Raw genomic sequence first — 21,063 nt, forward strand, 5'->3', positions numbered from 1 at the left:
GTGTGTGTGTGTGTGTGTGTGTGTGTGTGTGTGTGTGTGTGTGTGTGTGTGTGTGGGAATGTGGTTGGGTGGGAGGCAGGTAGTTATGGGTTCTTTTGTTTTTTGTCTTTCTAAAATTTTACTCTAAATGTAAATAATCAATTTTAAATACACCTCGTAAAAAAATCAAATTTATTTAAAAAATATTGACATATGCCGTATTTTGAATGAAAGTATTACTAATTAACGTAGTGATACGATACTTACAATACTATTCTATAATTTCTCAAGTTGTAGAGTACGTTGAAAACCAAAACTTGAAAGTTAGGGATGATAATGGGGGCAAGTTCGAGCCAGGTATTCCATTATCATTCCGTCCCTGTCGGTAGTCCTCATAATTTTTTTCTTCATTAAATTGTTTTCCTCAATAAAATGATTTTAAAAAATTCATAATTTAGTCGATGCAAAGTGCACACTTATAGTATGCAATGTATAATCATGCAAGCATACTACTAAAACTACAATCGAAAAGACAAAATTACAACATAAAATTGTATACAAAAATATATTTATATATTTATAAAATATGTATACGAAGCGAGATGGGAATGAGAACTCCCATTAAAGGCAGAGGGGGGAGTGATGAAAAAATTGACATCCGCTAAGCCAGATGGAAATTTTTACATCCAAAAGCAATAAATCATAAATTCTAAAGTCTAAGAATATATGATTCCAACGTGGGATCTCTTTTAATTTTAAGAAGATAAATATCACTGCGGTGCATTTGTTTTCTTCCTGCTGCAAAGTCTCAATTTCCCTTACCAACGTTTCCAGCTTAAGCTTAATATCCTTCATAGTAAAATCTAGGGAGCTTTCATTTTAAGACACTATATAGTTTACTAATTTGGAAATAGGAATACAATTTCACCTAATTAGCATAAGGCCAAAGACCAAAAAGTAGTACCTAATTTTACAATAATGTAATTAAAAAACATCAAAATTACACAAAATGCCACTCCCTTTAATTTTACCAAAACCATGTTCCAGTTACACAAAACCTCCAGCAATCTACCTTCCGGCCAACCGCCCATCGCCGGGCCAGCACCTGCCGGCCAGCCACAGCATCCATATTCTTGCCAGTCGCCGCCACCACCGTTGCCAGTTTCCGGCCAGCCACCGCCGCCATCTTCCTACCAGTCGCAGGCCGCCAGCCACTGCCAGTGTCCGGCCAGCTACCGCCCACCAGCCGCTGCCACAAACTTCCGGCCAGCCATCACCGGTCACCAACTATGTTGCCCTCAACCTAAAAAAAATGTGAAATTTAGTGTGTTTGAAGAGACTCGAACCTTGACCCTCATAGGAGAGTCGCCTTATTCACAAACCACTACACCAACCTTGTTTTTGTGATATTTTTTCAGTTATGTAATATTTATATTAACAGTCGAGGGTTTTTATAAAAAAAAAAAATTATTTCAACATTGATACGTGCAAAATTTGTACCAAATCCCACATGCTTAGCTCTAGAGTTCTGCAAAACAAAATACTGTAGATATCAATAATGAAAACAAAAACAAAACTTGTGTCATCGCGAATGGACTCGAACCTTGACCCTCAGAGGAAGGCTCACTCACAAACCACTACACCAAACTTGATTTTGTAATATTTATTCAATTATACAATATTTATATAAACAATCAACGGTTTTAAAAAAAAAAAAAATTATTTCAACACTTATTCACACAAAAACTACAAATAAAAACAGAAACTGCAACAAAAATACAATGTAGATATCAATTATGTTATAAAAAAATAAAAACAAAAACAAAAACAACTACAAAAATAATTTGTAATTAAATGAAAACTGCAATGCAGTTTCTAGTTTTCAAAAGTCCAATTTTGAGTTCCCTTGCTCTTTGGTAGTTCTACTCTTCTCTTGCCCACCCAATTCCTCATATGGGTAGCCTCTATTCTTCAAATTGGTGAGGTCGAAGGCTAAGGAAAGAACAAAAGTCAAATTGTAATTAAATGAAAACTGCAATGCAGTTTCCAGTTTCCAAAAGACCAATTTTGAGTTCCCTTGCTATTGGGTAGTTCTACTCTTCTCTTGCCCACCCAATTCCTCATCTAGGTAGCCTTTACTTTTCAAATTGGTGAGGTTGAAGGCCAAGGAAAGAACAAAAATCAAATTGTAATTAAATGAAAACTGCAAAGCAGTTTCCAATTTCCAAAAGTCCAATTTTGAGTTCCCTTGCTCTTGGTAGTTCTACTCTTTTCTTGCCCAACCCATTCCTCATCTGGGTAGCCTCTACTCTTCAAATTAGTGAGGTTGAAGGCCAAGGAAAGAGCAAAAATCCAATTGTAATTTAATGAAAACTGCGTTGCAGTTTCCAAAACTGCAATGCAGTTTCTAGTTTCCAAAAGTCCAATTTTGAGTTCCCTTGCTCTTGGGTAGTTCTACTCTTCTCTTGCCCACCCAATTCCTCATCTAGGTAGCCTTTACTCTTCAAATTGGTGAGGTTGAAGGCCAAGGAAAGAACAAAAATCAAATTGTAATTAAATGAAAACTGCAAAGCAGTTTCCAATTTCCAAAAGTCCAATTTTGAGTTCCCTTGCTCTTGGGTAGTTCTACTCTTTTCTTGCCCACCCCATTCCTCATCTGGGTAGCCTCTACTCTTCAAATTAGTGAGGTTGAAGGCCAAGGAAAGAGCAAAAATCCAATTGTAATTTAATGAAAACTGCGTTGCAGTTTCCAAAACTGCAATGCAGTTTCTAGTTTCCAAAAGTCCAATTTTGAGTTCCCTTGCTCTTGGGTAGTTCTACTCTTCTCTTGCCCACCCAATTCCTCATATGTGTAGCCTCTACTCTTAAAATTGGTGAGGTTGAAGGCCAAAGAAAGAACAAAAATCCCTCATAGTTTTATCACCCAAAACCCAAAAATTGACAAAAGTGTTAAACAATAAACCCATTATTAAATAGACAAATCTACCAACCAATAACTGGAACAATTTACTAATTCCAACTATCAACTAGTAAAAGTACATTTCAACACACTGCACAAGTGAGAATGGAAGTTCTATTACACTCCAAGCATTGCAAGTTTGTTGTCTGCCCATCACATTTGGTCTCTAGCTTGATAATGGAACTACTAATTACAAATACAATCCATACTTGTAATAAAAAATATGGTATTAAGAGTAACAGCCAAAACTCAATTAGACCATTTCGTAACAAAGACTACTTAAGGACACCTTAATGGAAAGATAACTCAGTCAGTTAACCAACTAGATATTCATCGAAAATATCCAAAACTGCTCATACAAATTTCTAAACAAAACAATAAAAATCCAATTGTGTATTTCCATACTTGATTAGAAATTTCACTGTCAAAAACCTCAAATAAATCCAAACAATAGACTGCACAAAGATTATGTTCACTATCAAAGTTCACCATGGCTGCAAAATCATGTCATACCAACATTGAAGCGCCAAATACAATACTCAGTTTAGAGAAACAAGCCCAAAAATTTGATCCCAAGAACAAAACCTTCAATTTCTGTGCAAAATCGCATGAATTGAGAAATCCTTATAGCAATCAACAGGAACCCAAAAAAAAGTTGCGAAAAAAATCCTTACCTTGGCAAAAAAATCCTTACCTATTCTTATTCTTTTTCCACGCAATCGTTCCAGTACCAATTCAGCTTGAATCCCTAATTAGCCCAAATTAATCAAACACTTTTCATTTTTCATTCATACAAATCCAAATGGGAACAAATTAGAATAAATTTCTAGTTTCTATGTTAAGCACGTACCGGTATTGAGGGGTATTTCGTAGGCTTCTTCGTGGCCTGTGTCCATGGCGAAGTCGCCGGCGGAGAGATTGGAAAGAGATAGGGCGTCCATGGCGCGCCAGCTTATAGAATAGTCTTGACGGTGTCTCCATGGCCTAGCTTGGCTGCGTGCATCAGTGGGTTCCCACCCGGTACGGACTTGAACGTGATGGCTTGCTTTTAGATGGCGGATCAGGACGGCAGTGGCTTCATCGCGACAAGGAGTTGCAGAGAGCTCCGTTGTCGTATAAGAGAGGATGAGATCAGATTTGGCGAAGGCTTTTAATAAACAAAAAAGGGTAAAATTGTATATTACCTTTGCAATTTTGATAAGCCCAACGAATCTGGGCCTCCATTTTGGCTAAATCCAAAACAAAATTTGATTCTCATGTATCAAAACCCAAACAAAAATAGCCAATATCTCAAATACTAATTAATAAAGTTACTTATGTCTAATACCTAATTTTTCTTAAATGGTATAGCCGTACAACTATACCTATTGACACATGGCACCTGCTGTTGACACGTGGCACCTAATAGCTAAGGGTTCCTTTTAAATTTTAAAAAACTGATAGCCGCACGGCTATACTGATTTTGACACATGGCACTTAGTCACTCTGCGGCAGTTTTGCTTTTTTGAAATAAATCGTATAGCCGCACGGCTATACTAAATTTTTAATATTTTTTAAATAGTATAGCCGCTCAGCCTTACTGGGTTTTTCTTTTGTTTTAATTTCCTTTAATAAATAGTATAGCCATGCGGCTATATATATATATATATATACACACACACACACACACACATGTTCTGGGCTGAAACTAGGAAATTAATATCTCTAAAGTATAAACTAATGCAACAAGGAGGGTGCTTTTTTCTTAATTTTTTATTGATTAAATAGGATAGCCGGAAGGCCATATTACAAAAAAAAATAGTATGGCCGCACGGCCACACTATTTTTATACATAGCATGTCACCTAATCACAATATAATGTATTTAAATAGTATAGTCGGGCGGCTATACTATAATTTTTTTATAATAAAAAAAATAGTATAGTCGTCCGGCAAGACTATTTTTGGCATTGGCATGGCACCTAATCGCTAGGGGGTTCCTTTTTGCATAAAAAAAAAATAGTAAAGCCGCTCGGCTATACTCCATGTTTTTAATTTTTTTTAAAAATAGTTTTTCTTTTGTTTTAATTTCCTTGAATAAATAGTACATTTCTGCTCATGCATGTTTTCTTCATGTAAAAACATGTTCTTCATTTCGACCTTTTGGCACGGTAGATTAATTTATCTTATGTGCATTATACTTACAATACCAACTTTTTTTTTTGGTCTATATGAGTTATGATTTTTTAAGCCATAAATGTTTAAAATTGAAATTCAAAATTTAAGAGTGACAATACTTTAAATCAAGAACTTTTAATTTGTTTCCATTATTTTCCTTCAAGAGCAAAATAGTCATAAAAAATAAAAAATAAATGCAAAGTGGACCGCAATTCATCAATTCAAAATTCCAATCCAAGGGCAATATAGTACGTTCAGTAGATACTCCACCAATTACCAACTTTAATTTATTACCATGGAAAGAGGAAAGTCAATGAATCAACAACCACTACTGTCACTACACACCTCAATTGTTTTTGGAAAGTTTTATTCTATACAAATTCCTTTTTTTTTTCTTGCTAGTCTTGATTTTTTTTAAAAAAAAAAAAGTACCTTCAATTTATTTGTTGTTGAGAAATTTGATGCTCTTCACAACCTTATCCCTTGCCTTGAGTATTTCAGAGGTGCATTTGTTTGCTTCCTCCTGCAAAGTCTCAATTTCCCTCATAAACGTTTCCAGCTTAAGCTTAATATCCTTCATTGTGAAATCTATTTGCTCCTTAATTGTGGAGCTTGGAGCGAACAAGAGCGAATCAATCTCATTCACAACCCTATCAATAAGAAACTTTATGTCCCCCAACTCCTTAATGGAAACCCTAGTTCCGGCTTGCATGAACACATTTTCACCTTGCTGATCCTTACAAGCAATTTCAAAGGTTCCAAACAAATTGGTAATCCAATCTGCGCTTGCTAGCATTGGAACGAAAGCGGCGCCAAGAGCCGGAGCAACAGCTGGAATAGCTAGAGCTGCAGTCACAATCATAGAAATAAGCAACCCGGCCACGGCAACAACGAACAGTATAATCGTGACCTTGCGCCAAGTATGAGCAGAGCTCTCCTTCTTCTCGAGCTTCTCGTTTTGAACTCTCAACTTCTCAAGCATCTGTTCCTGCTGCTTGCGCAAACACTCAACCTTTTCGAGCAACCTTTCAGCAGAAGAATAGTTGCCATAGACATCACCAGAGGCACTGAGACTCTTCAACCTCTTGGAAATCCTCACGTAGTGACGTGTTCCCATGGCAGTCTCCATTGCAAAGCACTCTTGAGTCACGTATTCGATATATGAATGCGTGTTACGAGCTGCCTTTAGGAACCTATATAATTCAGAACAGAAATCCAGCATCTGCAAGCTGTTGTTCGTGTACTCGTCGGCGAGAAGCTTAAATCTTTCCTCACTGGCCCTATTAAGCTTCTTGTTCCCAATCACTCTGCATCTCAAGAGTGCGTGGACGCTCTGCTCGGTCAAATAGCGCAAATATTTTGTGACTTGTTTGAAGAAACCAGTTGAAGGGCCTCCGTTTCTGAAGGTGTTGATGACCGCCTTGATGTGGGTTTTGAGGGTGTTTTCAAAACATTGCAAGTCTGCGTCACCCTGGAGAGCTTCCTGATATGATGATATCAACTGCCCATCAATCTTGGCATTGGATAGCCTCAAAGCAATTGTGCAGACAGTTGATGTTTCATGGCTTCCCATTTTTGCTAAGGCAGTTTCTCTACACTCTGAAACTACTTGAGGCTGTGAGTGATGAAGGGGATGAAGGATATCTTGTGGTTTCGTACAATTTTATAGTGTGGTTCTTCTTGTTCTGAAAACAGACAGACGACAAAAAGTTTAATTAAAAATGGAAGGCGAAATTAACAATGTCTGAATGTAATTCATTGGAAGGTAGGCCTCTTAACATTAATGTGAAGAGGTTAGCATAAGAAACTGGTTTTTTATTGTAGTTAGATAAAAACCATGTCTACGAGACAAGCTTGGCTTTCCGATTGTCTTTTCCCAAAGAACAAGTAGTTAAAATGATCTTTCACTCCAACTGGATTGCTCTTATAATATTTGCCAAGCCATCTCCCAATTGGTGGTGGTAACTTTTTTTATTCGGCCTCAAGAAAAAGAGTGGTAACTTCTTAATTTAAGATCACAAGTTGAGCATATTTGCCGGATGGTTGAGAGTTGAGACAAACATAGAGGGCGCTATCAGTGTTTATCTTTGACAGATATGTAATGTAGTTTGCTTTGAATGCAAGAAAACTGTACAGATAATATTTGTTAACAAATTAAAGAGAAAAGTACACTAGTTGCAAATTCACAGTTTATATATATACATATATATATACAAGCGATGGTTACTCTAAATTAATCTAATTTACGTAGAAGAGAGTTCAAACTTGAGTGCAAGGGGGCGAGATCACTGCCCTATCCAACTGTCCTAAACCTACATATGCAAAATTCGGATTCATATTCTGTTTTAATGAAAAGAAACAAAATAATAAACTACATATTGCGAAAGGTCTAATATTTATCAAAGAGTAGTATAATCACAGAGTTAGAGTTTGTCATCTATACATGGTTAGCCCATAACCTAGCATGGGACTCGCCTGTGAGGGTTAGAGAGAGCAGAGATGAGACAATAGATCTAAAAAAAGAGTCCTCTTAAACTATGAAACCCAACTAACAAGTAGATCTCAATCGCATTCTTTAATAAAACTAAACTTAATTATAAATGAAATTTTTGTTTACACAATCAAAATTTAAGATTGTCCTCAAATTTCATATTTTCTCACAATTTCCCTATTTCTCTTAATCCATATAAAAATAGATTTTTCTTATCAAATATTCAATCCCAAAAGTAATATCATTATTTTGTTTACAATTTTTAAATAATTAATGTCTTATTATTTTCTCACAAAAATTTCAAAATTTCTCTTGTTCATGCATGAAAAAAAAAATTGAAACTTAATTATTAATGAAATTGGTGTCTATACAAAAAAGAAAAAAAAAGAAAAAGCAATTAGTGAGTATATTCTCTGAGTAACAAAATTTGTCAACAGGTATTTGTCAATAAGTAGATAATTGATCAAATAAACATGTCTCGAGGTTTCATTGAATTTCTATATTTTTCTAACAAATGTCATAATTTGTATTTAATTTTTACCGATATCGATATTTCTGTTGAAATTTCTATATCTTTTGAGATATTCTCTTTGGTAGTGGTGGAATTTTTTTCCAATTTGACTATTCTTTTAACTTTCAAATTAATATTGCTTAGATCGTTCCTTTTATTTATATTGTGTGAAATTAATTTGTTCCATAAATTTCTTACATTTTCTAATTTATTAATTGTTATGGTTTGGAATTTGGGCTTGCATGAGGTGGAGCGAGATACCTCCATGCCGAGAAGAAACATAATCTGAAATTATACACTTTGTAAGTTTTGCCAAAAAAAAAGACCAACAAATATTTTTTATTTTGAAGTAATCCAAAAATAAAGTATGCACTGAAAAAAGAAAAAAGAAAAGAATCACAACATGAGAAATATAAATTTTCACGATAAGTAGGCCAGAATAAGCCGGTCACTTCTCTATTGACCCAACACCAGGCCCAACAATAATTTATCTATTGACCCAACCCAAAACCCATTTGGTTCATTTCTTTTTTCTTTTTCTTTTCTCTTAATTAATGAATGGGCATTTGCTTCCCTTCCAAGTTCCAAGTAGCGGGCAACAATAAGCATTGCTAGATGAGAAGCCATTAAATAACCAGAATCCAAAGCTCTTTTTTTCTCATTTCGGTATCTCATTCCCCTAATTGTACCTCACTGAATTGCGAGCTCAGAGAACGATGTGCCGTTTCAGGCCGTAAAGGTCCGAGTCAGTGCAAATGGAGGCCCCGGAAGGCGAGTCCAACCGAGACAAATCGAGCTCCTCCTCTTCTCCCATCTCCGTCGTCTCCAATTTCTGGAAAGGTATCTTTCAATTTGGTGATAGTTTTAGTTTAAGCTTTCAGTTGAAGCCTAGAGTTGTGGTTTTGCTTGAAGAATATGAGAATGTTAGCTCTATGAGGATCCACAATTTTTTTCTTCATGTTGCTCTGCAATTTGCTTCTGTACAGTCACGTCTAAATGTTATTGATTGGATTATATGTTACCAGCTATAGAAGTAAAAACTAGCTTTGATTTATGCTTCATTTGGATCATAAATAAATACGTATGTACGTATGAATGTACGTGCTCGCGCAAATTTGTTCATATTTACAGCATTGAAGTAAAAGTTAACTAAATCACATAGTGAGAGTGGGATGAGTTTATCGACGATCTATCCATATACCTTGCGGAACATCATTGTAACAACTATTTATTAATGGCTGATTGTTTATTTATTTATTGACAGAATTTGATTTGGAGGGAAAAAAAAGAGAACCGGATGAGAAAGGGCTCAGGATAGCTGAAAATCAAGAAAACAGCCAGAAGAATAGGCCGAAGCTTGCAGAGAGCACTAGAGGTATGCCGTTTTATATTCTCATGATCAGACTAAATGTACTTTGTTTACATCGAAAGATTATGTAATTTTGCTCTGCCACTACTAAACTTCAAGTAAAACCCCTTTCTGATCACTAGCTAACCACCACCCCCTCTCTCTCTCTCTCTCTCTCTCTCTCTCTCTCTCTCTCTCTCTTATGGACATAGATTTCAAAGAGTACCAATTGCGTTGCCAACTCCGAGGCCATGAAGACGATGTAAGATCTCTTACCCACAATACCCATTCATTTTTTTTCAGCCAATTTATTTGAATCTACAATCCTACTCTTGAATGATCAATTTTGTACTATTTGAGACCCACATTGACTTGAAATTTACTGAAAAGAATGATGGACAATGAATTTAGGTTCGCAGAATTACTTTATAACTTTATAACTTCTGCAAAGTTCTTTTTTAATATGCTTTTGCCAACCTTTGAATTATGTTTTCTCAATTTCCTATCTTCCTATTTGCAGTGCTCATCTTCAACATGTATTTTAATCTACCTCCACCCTCTTGCTAAGTATCATGAACAGTTTACAACTTGCATCATTTGTAATTGGATGGTGATATTGTCTGGTAGTTTCAGCATATATATGTTCTTTACACTTATGTCTTTGGTAAATTTTGAAATCCAAATTTTCCCTCCAAACAATTGAGGGGAAAAAAAAATCTTCCCCCTACCTCAGGATATTTCGGTGCTTGGCCAGCTCTATGGTCATTGCAGGCCATAGTGGTGGGTTGTTTTTCTATTTAAACTTGATTTAAAGTTAAAAAAAAATTGATGCTGGATTTGAGTTCTTCATCAACAAAAGATTTGGCGATTAAAAGAGCAAGATTTTGGCGTTAAATAGAATCCCATAACTCTCAAATGCAAGTGTATGATTACAGTTGCGAGTCCAATTCAAATATCATTGATTCATTAGTGTTGTTTGAGCAATGGAAAATTTTCAGTGGTTGCTTGTTCATATAGATGAACTGGAAAAGTTTTAGAATCAAAATCCTGCATCATTTGTTGACTACATGTTGTATCTCGTGTGTGCTCCTATGCACTCTCTGCTCTTTGCTGTGTGCTGTGTCTCTGTGTTTCCTTAGTAAAACTTGTATTCGTCTCCTGCAGGAGCAAGATCTGAAATTGTCTGAATTAGAATCTGAGAATGGGAAAATGAAAGTTGAGCATGAAGAATTTAGGACAGAAGCAACTCAAAGTCAATTGTTCGAGCTTCGTGCGCAATCTGGTGAGTGCCAAATTTCCTGATTTCTTCTCTAGAACATCTTTAATACATTTGCAAGATCCTCTTATATCATATTTTATAGGTCATCTATCTCTCAACCAAATATGATAAATTTTCTTGAAGCATCTCATGTTTTGTCTACTGATTTCAGATGAAGAGAGGGCAACCAAGCAATCTGAGGTCAATCTTCTGATGGAAATACCAGATCCTATCTTTATTTCATATGGAGGCTCACGACATACCATATTGCGCTTGGGTAGCACACCCACTGAAATTGAAGTCCATATCCCTTGCCGTTTTAAAGTACCGCTGATGTTGTTGGGCTGCTGCAATGGCATTATTTGCTTGGGAAACTATCACAAAATGGTGTTGTGGAATCCTTGTAATGGGACGTTCATAACCATTAAGGATACACCATCACTGGGTTCATATGGATTTGGGTACACAGAGGACGATTATTATCTGATCAAGGTCCTGCCAACTATTCTAACTAAACCCAGAGGAGGATTCGGGCACACAAAGGTAGCGAAGGTGGAGTTCTTTGCAGTACAGTTGAAATCTTGGACCACCATTCATCTCTCGGACGACACTTTTGAAATTTTTGGCAACGAATGGGGGAGGTTTGTGGATGGAAAGCTTTACTGGAAGGGCCTTGGGAGTTCTCACGAAAAAAGTGGTGTTGTGATATGTTTTGACCTTAAGAAGAAGAGGTTTCAGAATTTTGGACTGCCAAAGGAGGCTATCACCATGGAAAACGTGAGTCTTGCGGTACTCTCAAACCAGATATGCGTGTCTCTCTTTAATCCAGTTGAGAACAAGGTGATATTGTGGTTATTAAAGGATGGGGGAGTTTGGGAAACTCTTTCCATTATTGAGGAAGCAACAGAATATTCCTTTACAGCCTCTTTTATTCCCTTGTGTATGTCCAAGGATGAGAGAGCTGTATTAATGGTGGAAAGCGGGGTCGAAATGATAGGGTTCCCGATCCACAAAAAGGAGAAGCCTACAAAAACTATATTACACTCTTCAAAGAGTTCGCCTCTTGGGTCCCAGTTCATTCTATCAGAGTGCGCTTTTGAAGCAACATGCTTCAAAGAATCTGCTGTTTGCCTAGCATCAGGCAGGGACAGGCAAAAAGAAATTGTGGAGTCTGCTGGTGAGTGCGAAATTTCCTGATTTCTTCTCTAGAACATCTTTAATACATTTGCAAGATCCTCTAATATCATATTTTATAGGTCATCTTTCTCTCAAGCAAATATGATAAATTTTCTTGAAGCATCTCATGTTTTATCTACCGATTTCAGATGAAGAGAGGGCAACCAAGCAATCAGAGGTCAATCTTCTGATGGATGAAGTTGAACGGGCTCAGACATGGCTTCTTAGGCTTGAGAGGGAGAAGGTGTGTGCGAAACCCAAAAGTTTTTAATTTATAGCTGTTCCATTGTAGTTTCATACTCTTTTGTACAGATGGATCTTACATTGTAAATTTCCATTGTTTGTTAAGGTCCAGGCTGCCACAATCATTCTTTATTCAATCTCTCGATTTTGCTTATTGCAATAAATGGTTCTTCATTGTTGAAGCCCCATTTTTCATCGAACATTTTGCAGGGACTTCTGCGCTTCAAATTAGACACAGCAAATGAAGACACTGAGAATAAGAAAAGGTGAGATACTTAAGAGTTTTACTTGTACTTCTATGTCCCTGGAGACTATGGTTTCAATTTATTTTTGTTTTCTTTCAGATGGTAGTTAGTTTATTCCGTGAACAACGAAAATAGAAAGGCCCTTCCATAGAAACTTAGAATTGTTAATCTTTAAAATACATAATGTTTGTTAAGTAAATTTTATTGCAAAATTCCATGAATTATATTCTATGTCAAATATATTGCTGCTCTAAGAAAGTAAGCATAGTATTGGTAGAATTAAGAACTTATTAAAAGAAAAAAAAAAAGCAATAGAAAAGAACTTCTTCCAATATTCTAGTGATGGAAGCAACTGATTGAATGAGAGTTTCTGCTATCTTCTCTCGTTAATTCTTCATATGCATCAAATACGTTAGTCGCAAATTGCAATGCGCTAGTTCATTTGATGTATCTATAGTGTTCTGTTCCTCCATTGGGATTAAGCCTTTATATTGATTGGTTCTATTGTCTTTGGGTTATCTTTTTATATCTTAAGTTTATTGCTGTGCTGCAGTGATACTTCAGATTCATATAGCATCCTTGAGAATTCTTTAATTGCCAAAGAGAAGATCATCGCGGAACTCAACATGGAACTGCACAATATTGAAACAACATTATCAAATGAAAGAGAGGAACACCTGAAAGAGATCAAGAAGTTGAACACACTGCTCATTGAAAAGGTATACTACTTTTATTGCTTCAGTGCTACATAGGTAGTCTTGCTTTGTAGCTCTTTGATGCTCCAGAAACTGAAGTCATACAATCGCCACCCTCTCATCAGATGGCCTGTTATATAATTGAGCTCCCAGTTCATCTTCTGTACCACAGTTTTCTTTAATTTCTTCTCTTTTCCTCTAATCATTTTATTTTCTGCCTTTTAATTAAGGAAGCTGCTCTCGAGGAGATGAAGAAAGAGCTTCAGGGTAGGCCAACAACAAAACTGGTTGATGATTTGCGTAAAAAGGTGAAAATTTTGCAGGTAATGCCATCTTTCTCTGCATTCTTTAGCTCAGAAGTTGCCTGTTTTAGCTTCAGTTTCATGAGTGTTATCAAAAGTTATTTTTTTATTTTATAAAGTTTTTGAGTTCTTCTATTGTTTAGTATTTTTCTTGGATTTGTTATCTGTGCTTTTGGAGAAATTCGAAAGACATAGTTGTTTGCAAGGGAACTAAAAACTATTTCTAACTGTCCAATTGCATTCACTTTGCACGATGACCGGAATAAATTAACTATGGTGTGTTACTGTTTCGAGTATGTCGTCTATCAGTCTACAATGGGAATCCATGTATGGGACTCCTGTGAAAATAGGCTGGAATGATTAGGTCATGTTGGTAAATTGAAATGGTAACTGGCATTTTTGAGTACACTAATACTGTAGTCCATCTATGATGTATAAGATACGTATTTTACATGAATAAAATTCAAGTTCTCTATCAATTGTTATTTTAAATGCTTACATCAGTGGTTACTTTTTATTTTTTCAGTTATTGACAAGTGGAGTTACTTTAGATTTTATAAATATACAATGAGCTAAGTATTGACATAAATACATTCAAACTCTCATGCACATATGTGCAACCATCGTATGATGCATAACTATGTACGCTAGTTGCCTCCATGATTCTCTAAACTTTACTTTTCCCTTTCTAATGCAGGGCTGTAGTTCCAAGGATAAGAAAGGAATCCTATTTGATGACTCAGATCTTTCAGAGGCTAGGAGCACTGAGGTGTCTGAGGTACCCCTCATCTCTCTCCCTGCCTCCCTGTATCTATGTTTCTCTAACTTTTGGCACCACAAATTTCTGAATTTTTTGACCAATTTTTTTCTCCATGTAAAATTTCATCAGTCATAGGGTCAATAATTTCGAAAATATACTTCGCTGCAATAATGCAACCCCTTTCCTTCCTGGCTGCTTTGTTAGTATTAGTCCTCAATCAAAGATTTTTATTTCTTGGGAGATGTCATGACGTTAATGTGTAAGAAAGTTTGAAATCACCTAGTTAACCGTATTGTTACTGGTAGTCCTCATTGAAGCATATCATGCCTTCGTCTAGTAAAATACATGAAGTTTTGTCTTTTTGCAAATTCGAGAGTATGTCCAACGCATGCTAATGCCTGTGAATCACTTTAGCAACCTGACCAGTAAGTTTTAGCAGGTTTTAGACTGCAAGTGCTTTGGTATATTCAGTCAACAACGTTGGTGATGATTGCCAAACTTGTTCCCAATTATTATATCACTGGTACCTGGCCTATTTGGTTTCGAGCCTTTTGACAATTTCATTATCAGAATAAGACACAAATTTTTGATTAATTAACTCGTGAACTTCCTCTGCTAACTGCTAATTTATAGTTAAGTGATACTTCTTGACATGTACTATCTATTCCATATTACTCTCTTTGGTTAAGTAATCATTTGGTTTCACATTAATTTATCTTGTTCTAATAGCCTTTCTAAATCAGAATGCAGATCAAAAGCACGTTTCCTTGGACCAAGATCAAAAATCAATGCTTAAGGTTATCTGTAAGCAGCGAGATCGATTTAGGATAGGACACACTTGATAGAGACAGAAGAAGTACGTTGTTTATTTTCAAACATCCATAGTTGCTTTGGTTTTTAATCTCCCATATCATATGGCTTGATTACTGGTCCAATCATTTGACATTGCTGACTGATTTTGTTGTATCAGGAAATAAGTCAGTTGAAGGAAAGGATAGGAGCGTTAACAGCAGAACTGGAAAAGACAAAAGCTGATAATGTCAAACTTTACGGAAAGATTCGTTATGTTCAGGATTAGTCTTGAATGAGCGTCTCGTTGTGGAGGATGACATACTGACAAGTGAGTTGTTACTTTAGATTTTGTAAATATTCAAACTCTCATGTACAAAAAAGAAAAAGAAAAAGAAACTCACCTGTGCATTTGTGCAATCATCGTTTGATGCATAACTATGTACGCTACTTGCCGTCATGATTTTCTATATTTTACTTTCCCCTTTCTAATGCAGGGCTATAGTTCCCTCTCTAAATTTTACTTTTACTTTTTCCTTTAAAACTACTTAATCTATATATATAAAGCAAAAGGCAGAAAATGGTGAAACATTCAAAATACCAGAAAATATCCTTGGTTAATGCAAACATTAAGAACTAAACTTATTAATTAAATGAAGATAATATGGTAAATTCACACTTTTTCATATTTAAAAAAATTAAAAGAAAAAGAAAAAGCAGATGATGGATCCTATTTTTATGGAACACAACTACCCATTATCTTTTTTAATTCTAAAATAAATTTACTTATTTTTTTTTAAAAACCTCTCGCAAGCGCATAAGCGCGTGCAGAGAGGCTAGTTACTAATTAAAACGAATTAAATAAACTAATACTCTAATTAAAACTATAATTTAAAACTAATATAAACTCAACTAAATACCTAAACTAAATAAACAACTTGGTGTAATTAATAGCAAGTTGAGAAGGAGTTAGTGGACGCCGCTGGAAACCTCCCCTTCGACAAGCTCACAACTAATCCGGGCCCAAATGCAAAAATCTGATTTGCACAGTGGCCCAACCGTACTTTATAGACAAAGATTATTACTATTCATAAGATCGAGCTCTATCATTCTAATCCAAAATCATAATTTTCTCAGTTCAATTTCTTGCGGAGAATATTTTTCATTTTGAAGGTTAAGTCCTTAATTCCAATACTTGCATTTTACCATTTATAGACAACTATTTTCAATTTAAATTTTACCATTTTAAGCGGGCTTATATATATATATATATATATATTTTTTTTTTTTTTATTGGACGGGAGCCTCTTTGAAATCCTACTTGGTTTAGGAAATCCTAGTCCATGTCGAAAAGTGTTTCAGTTAGTTGAGTATAAAAAGCCTGTTTGAAATCCTACTTGGTTTAGGATTAGGAAGTCCTACTTGGTTTAGGAAATCCTCTATGTCAGTCAGTTGCCTATATAAATATTATTAAGTCCTCCACAAGAAAATGTGTGAAGCATACGGTTTTGGGTTTGGCTGGCCATCCTTAAACGTGTGGTTTTTTTTCGTGCAGATTCCAATAAAAACTTCACTAGCTAGTTCTGCCAGAACAGATTTCCAGAAACCTAAACACTAATCCCATCGGTGGTTAACTTCAATCGGATTGGAGATGGCGAAACAGTTCAGGAAGAAGGTGTTGAGTCGAGAAGATGATGAAGATGAGACTGCACAAAACAGAAAAGAGAAAGAGAGAGGGGTTAAACGACAACCAACTTCCCCACATGAAGCAAATGATGATGATGATGATGGTTCAGAGTCTGAACAAGAGAGATTGTGTGATCAAAGAGAGCGAGAGCAACTGGACCGTAATATAAGGGAGCGGGATGCAGCCGCAACGCGAAAGCTATCAGAGCAAAAGGAGGCTTTCGCTACTCGGAGAAGCAATATTGTTGGCGACGTTGAAACTTTAAGAAAAGTTTCAAGACAAGAATATTTAAAGAAAAGGGAGGCAAATAAATTAAAGGAACTTGGAGAATCTATAGAAGATGGGGAGTACTTGTATAAAGGCGTTAAGCTTACTGAAGTGGAATACAATCGATTAAGTTACGAGAAGAAAATATATGAGCTTGCGACGAAGCATGAGGCTGCTACTCATCATGATCAGTACTACAGGATTCCGGAACCCTATGACGATCATGAGGGCGGTGTTAATCAGGAGAAGCGATTCTCGGTGGCTTTACAACGTTGCTGGGATGATGACCTGAATGGCAGGGATAAAAAATCGAACCAGTTTGCAGAACAGAAAGCCTGGGAGGATCAGCAAATTGGGAAGGCAACATTGAAGTTTGGTTCGAAAAACAAAAGGCGAAAATGTGATGAGGAGTATGATTTTGTATTTGAAGACCAGATTGAATTTGTCAAGAAGTCAGTACTACTGGAGGGTGATCAGATGATTGCTAACGGTAATGTTGATGTCGGGAAAGTGCAACCATCCCATCAGTTGGATAAGCTGCGGGAGGAGAGGAAAACATTACCTATCTACGCATTTCGTGAGAGATTGCTCCAAGATGTTGAAAAAAATCAGGTTCTTATTATTGTTGGCGAAACTGGATCTGGAAAAACTACACAGATACCTCAATATCTACACGAGGCCGGGTACACAAAGGGAGGAAAGAAGATCGGGTGCACACAACCACGGCGAATTGCTGCTATGAGCGTTGCTGCCAGGGTTTCTCAAGAGATGGGTGTCAAGCTTGGGCATGCAGTCGGTTATTCCATCCGTTTCGAGGATTGCACCTCGGAGAAGACTGTTTTGAAATATATGACAGATGGAATGCTGCTGCGAGAATTCCTTGTTGAGCCAGATTTGGCAAGCTACAGTGTGGTGATGGTGGACGAGGCTCACGAGAGAACACTGTCAACAGATGTTTTGTTAGGATTGCTCAAGGACATTGCACGATACAGACCTGATCTTAAACTGATCATTTCAAGTGCTACTCTCGATGCTGAGAAGTTCAGTGACTTCTTTGATTCCGCCAAGATTCTAAGAATCCCTGGGAGACGGTATCCGGTTGATATACACTACATGGAAGCACCGCAGGCTGATTACCTAGATGCAGCAATTGTGGCTGCACTTCAAGTACACGTGACACAACCGCCTGGGGACATATTGGTTTTTCTCACTGGTCAGGAAGAAATCGAAACAGCGGAGGAGATATTTAAACACAGGACAAGGGGGTTAGGGACGAAAATTAGTGAGCTTATAATCTGTCCCATATATGCAAACCTGCCCACGGAGCTGCAGGCTAAAATCTTTGAGCCCACACCGGAAGGGGCTAGAAAAGTTGTCCTCGCTACAAATATTGCAGAGACCTCTCTGACTATTGATGGGATCAAATATGTCATTGACCCCGGCTTCAGCAAGATGAAATCTTATAATCCGAGGAGTGGGATGGAGTCACTGCAAGTCACCCCGATCTCAAAGGCATCCTCCATGCAAAGGGCAGGTCGGGCTGGTCGAACAGGCCACGGGAAGTGCTTCCGGTTATACACTAGTTACAACTATGACAGTGATTTAGATGATTCCACAGTTCCGGAAGTGCAGCGGACTAACCTCGCCAATGTTGTTCTCACGCTCAAGAGCCTCGGCATTCATGACTTGGTGAATTTCGAGTTCATGGACCCTCCACCTTGTGAAGCATTACTAAAAGCCCTGGAATTGTTGTTTGCACTCGGTGCATTAAACAAAGTGGGGGAGCTAACTAAAGTTGGTAGACGGATGGCGGAGTTCCCTGTTGATCCAATGCTATCTAAAATGATTGTGGCCTCGGACAAGTACAAGTGCTCAGATGAGGTAATCTCCATTGCTGCCATGCTTTCCACCGGTAGTTCAATCTTCTATCGTCCAAAAGACAAACAAGTACATGCTGACACTGCAAGGTTGAGGTTTCACAGTGGGAATGTGGGAGATCACATTGCATTGCTTAAGGTTTACAATGCATGGAAAGAGGCAAATTACTCGACGCAATGGTGTTACGAAAACTATATACAAGTTAGGAGCATGAAAAGAGCAAGAGACATCCGTGATCAACTCGAGCGCCTCTTGGAGAGGGTTGAGATCAAGCTCAGTAGCTCAAATGATTTAGAGGCCATAAAGAAGGCCGTTACATCAGGATTCTTCCCTCATTGTTCTAGGCTGCAGAAGAATGGGTCATATAGAACAATCAAACACCCTCACACTGCCCATATACACCCCAGCTCAGGGATTATGGCATTGGAACATCACGTGCTTCCTAGATGTGTTTTGTACCATGAACTGGTACTGACTACCAAGGAATATATGAGACAGGTCACAGAGATAAAGCCGGAATGGTTGGTTGAAATAGCTCCACATTATTACCAGTTGAACGGGGTCGTTGAGGAGGATTACTCAACTTCAAAGAAGATGCCTCGTGGAAAAGGGCGTACAAGCACTTCAAAGCAAATTCCTAATCTTGTTGATTACAGCATATGTGTATGATTAGGCATATGAGTTTTTCTGAAATTATTTTTATATATGTACATCTCCATTTATTGTGTCTTTGTGCAGCCAAACTGTATCTTTTTCCGTCATGGTGAATGACATCCATTAGATAAGTCCGAGGATTCTTTTTCGTATCGACAAAGAAGGATTGAATTTTAACATTTTATCTGTGACATTTTATATGTGCATAGTTGGATAGATATTGCAAATTTCTCTGACTACATAGTTAGTTTCAGGCTAGAAGTTTTTTTCCCCTTCAAAGAAAAGAAAAGGAAAAAAGAGGAAAAAGATCAGAGGTTGTGTACCGTCATCAAATTTTCTTATACCCTTAATTTTTCTATAGCTGATGCTGAGTAGTTGGGATTGAAACTTAATGGAGTTTAGTCAGCATTGTGAATGCTTTATTCTTAGATTGTACTACTGGTAGTCATAGTTCTACCTGGAATTCATTATTTCAAGATCAATTATTTTCCTTGATGGGTTCCCAAATTTGGCATTTGTACTTGTTTTGGTGTTTTTGGTTTTGTTCTTCATGTCTCTCAAGAAATTTGGGCATTTGTTATATCAGTGTGATATTATCTTTTTCTTTGAATGATTTTGTTTCCAGAAAGGAATGCTTGCTTTTGACGTGGCTCAGTTTGATGGGATCCTCAAGAAGATTACGGAGTTCAATAATAATCTACTTTCTGAGCAGGTTGGTTCTCTAGCAAGTTTGAAAGTTTCAGTTTGTTTTCCAAATAGATGCCAGCGTTATAACTTGTTATCACTCAATTGGAATGGAATAGCTTTAGCCCTTTGTACATATTTACTTTGTAGCAGACTGTGCCTTCTTTATAACTTTTTGGAAGTTCTCTTTTAATAAGCTTTCGCCAACCTTTGAATTATGTTTTCTCAATTTTCAAACTTCCTATTTGCTGTGCTCATCTTCAACATATATTTTAATCTACCTCCACCCTTTTACTAAGTATCATGAACAGTTGACAACTTGCATCATTTGTTGGATGGTGATATTATCTGGTAGTTTCAGCATATATATGTATGAAAAGGGTGTAAATAACTCAGGATATTTCGTGCTTGGCCAGCTCCATGGCCATTGCAGGCCATGATGTGTAATGACCCAAACCTAAAATTCATATTTAATTAGTAATTTATTATGCGGAAAGACAATTTTACTCTTTGACTAAATTATCTCATAGTGCCCATACCTCGTTCGAAACGCTGTTTTAGGCACATCCTCTTCTCTAACCCGTAATTGATGATATCCAGACCTCAGGTCAATTTTAGAAAAGACCTTGGCACCCTTCAGCTGATCAAACAAGTCATCAATGCGAGGCAAGGGATATCTATTCCGCACTGTGATCTTGTTCAGCTGTCTGTAATCAATGCATAACCTCATGGTGCCATCCTTTTTCTTCACAAATAACACTGGAGCACCCCATGGAGAAAAACTAGGGCGGATGAAACCCTTATCTACCAGCTCCTGCAACTGAGTCTTTAATTCCCTCAACTCTGCTGGTGCCATTCTGTATGGTGCTTGCGATATAGGATTTGTTCCTGGAGCGAGTTCAATAACAAACTCAATCTCCCGATGAGGAGGTAATCCAGGAAGATCCTCAGGAAATACATCTGGAAAGTCCTGTACGACTG

General features: G+C 37.0%; 3 protein-coding genes and 1 long non-coding RNA gene across 4 annotated transcripts; 2 read left to right on the forward strand and 2 right to left on the reverse strand.

Moving 5' to 3' along the window:
- LOC109950687 lies at positions 827-4,181 on the reverse strand. The gene is made up of 3 exons (XR_002272992.1): positions 3,789-4,181; positions 3,633-3,686; positions 827-1,282 (listed from the first exon to the last, which is right to left on the reverse strand). It is a non-coding gene; the product is annotated as an uncharacterized LOC109950687 (long non-coding RNA).
- On the reverse strand, positions 5,534-6,667 carry LOC18767543 (UPF0496 protein At4g34320). Its single transcript, XM_007199352.1, has one exon. It carries the CDS (start codon positions 6,665-6,667, stop codon positions 5,534-5,536), a length of 1,134 nt encoding a protein of 377 aa, XP_007199414.1.
- LOC18767132 (protein CASP) lies at positions 8,719-15,408 on the forward strand. Its single transcript, XM_007201438.2, has 12 exons — positions 8,719-8,936; positions 9,361-9,471; positions 9,657-9,706; positions 10,609-10,726; positions 10,875-11,879; positions 12,028-12,122; positions 12,332-12,387; positions 12,920-13,085; positions 13,292-13,384; positions 14,061-14,141; positions 14,867-14,979; positions 15,094-15,408. The coding sequence occupies exons 1-11, from the start codon at positions 8,852-8,854 to the stop codon at positions 14,963-14,965; spliced, it is 1,959 nt and encodes a 652-aa protein (XP_007201500.2). The 5' UTR covers positions 8,719-8,851; the 3' UTR covers positions 14,966-14,979; positions 15,094-15,408.
- On the forward strand, positions 16,510-19,456 carry LOC18766405 (pre-mRNA-splicing factor ATP-dependent RNA helicase DEAH1). The gene has a single exon (XM_020569780.1). The coding sequence runs from the start codon at positions 16,564-16,566 to the stop codon at positions 19,411-19,413; it is 2,850 nt and encodes a 949-aa protein (XP_020425369.1). The 5' UTR covers positions 16,510-16,563; the 3' UTR covers positions 19,414-19,456.

Source organism: Prunus persica, chromosome G8 (genome assembly GCF_000346465.2).
Source record: "Prunus persica cultivar Lovell chromosome G8, Prunus_persica_NCBIv2, whole genome shotgun sequence".
In the NCBI taxonomy this organism is placed as follows: domain Eukaryota; kingdom Viridiplantae; phylum Streptophyta; class Magnoliopsida; order Rosales; family Rosaceae; genus Prunus; species Prunus persica.

What these genes read in the sequence shown, in the direction of transcription:
- LOC18767543 (XM_007199352.1), bottom strand. Translation starts at nt 6,667, where the DNA reads ATGGGAAGCCATGAAACATCAACTGTCTGCACAATTGCTTTGAGGCTA.
- LOC18767132 (XM_007201438.2), top strand. Translation starts at nt 8,852, where the DNA reads ATGGAGGCCCCGGAAGGCGAGTCCAACCGAGACAAATCGAGCTCCTCC. An exon ending in CGTCTCCAATTTCTGGAAAG is followed by an intron (nt 8,937 to 9,360) that starts GTATCTTTCAAT and finishes ATTTATTGACAG; the next exon opens with AATTTGATTTGGAGGGAAAA. An exon ending in TCCGAGGCCATGAAGACGAT is followed by an intron (nt 9,707 to 10,608) that starts GTAAGATCTCTT and finishes CGTCTCCTGCAG; the next exon opens with GAGCAAGATCTGAAATTGTC.
- LOC18766405 (XM_020569780.1), top strand. Translation starts at nt 16,564, where the DNA reads ATGGCGAAACAGTTCAGGAAGAAGGTGTTGAGTCGAGAAGATGATGAA.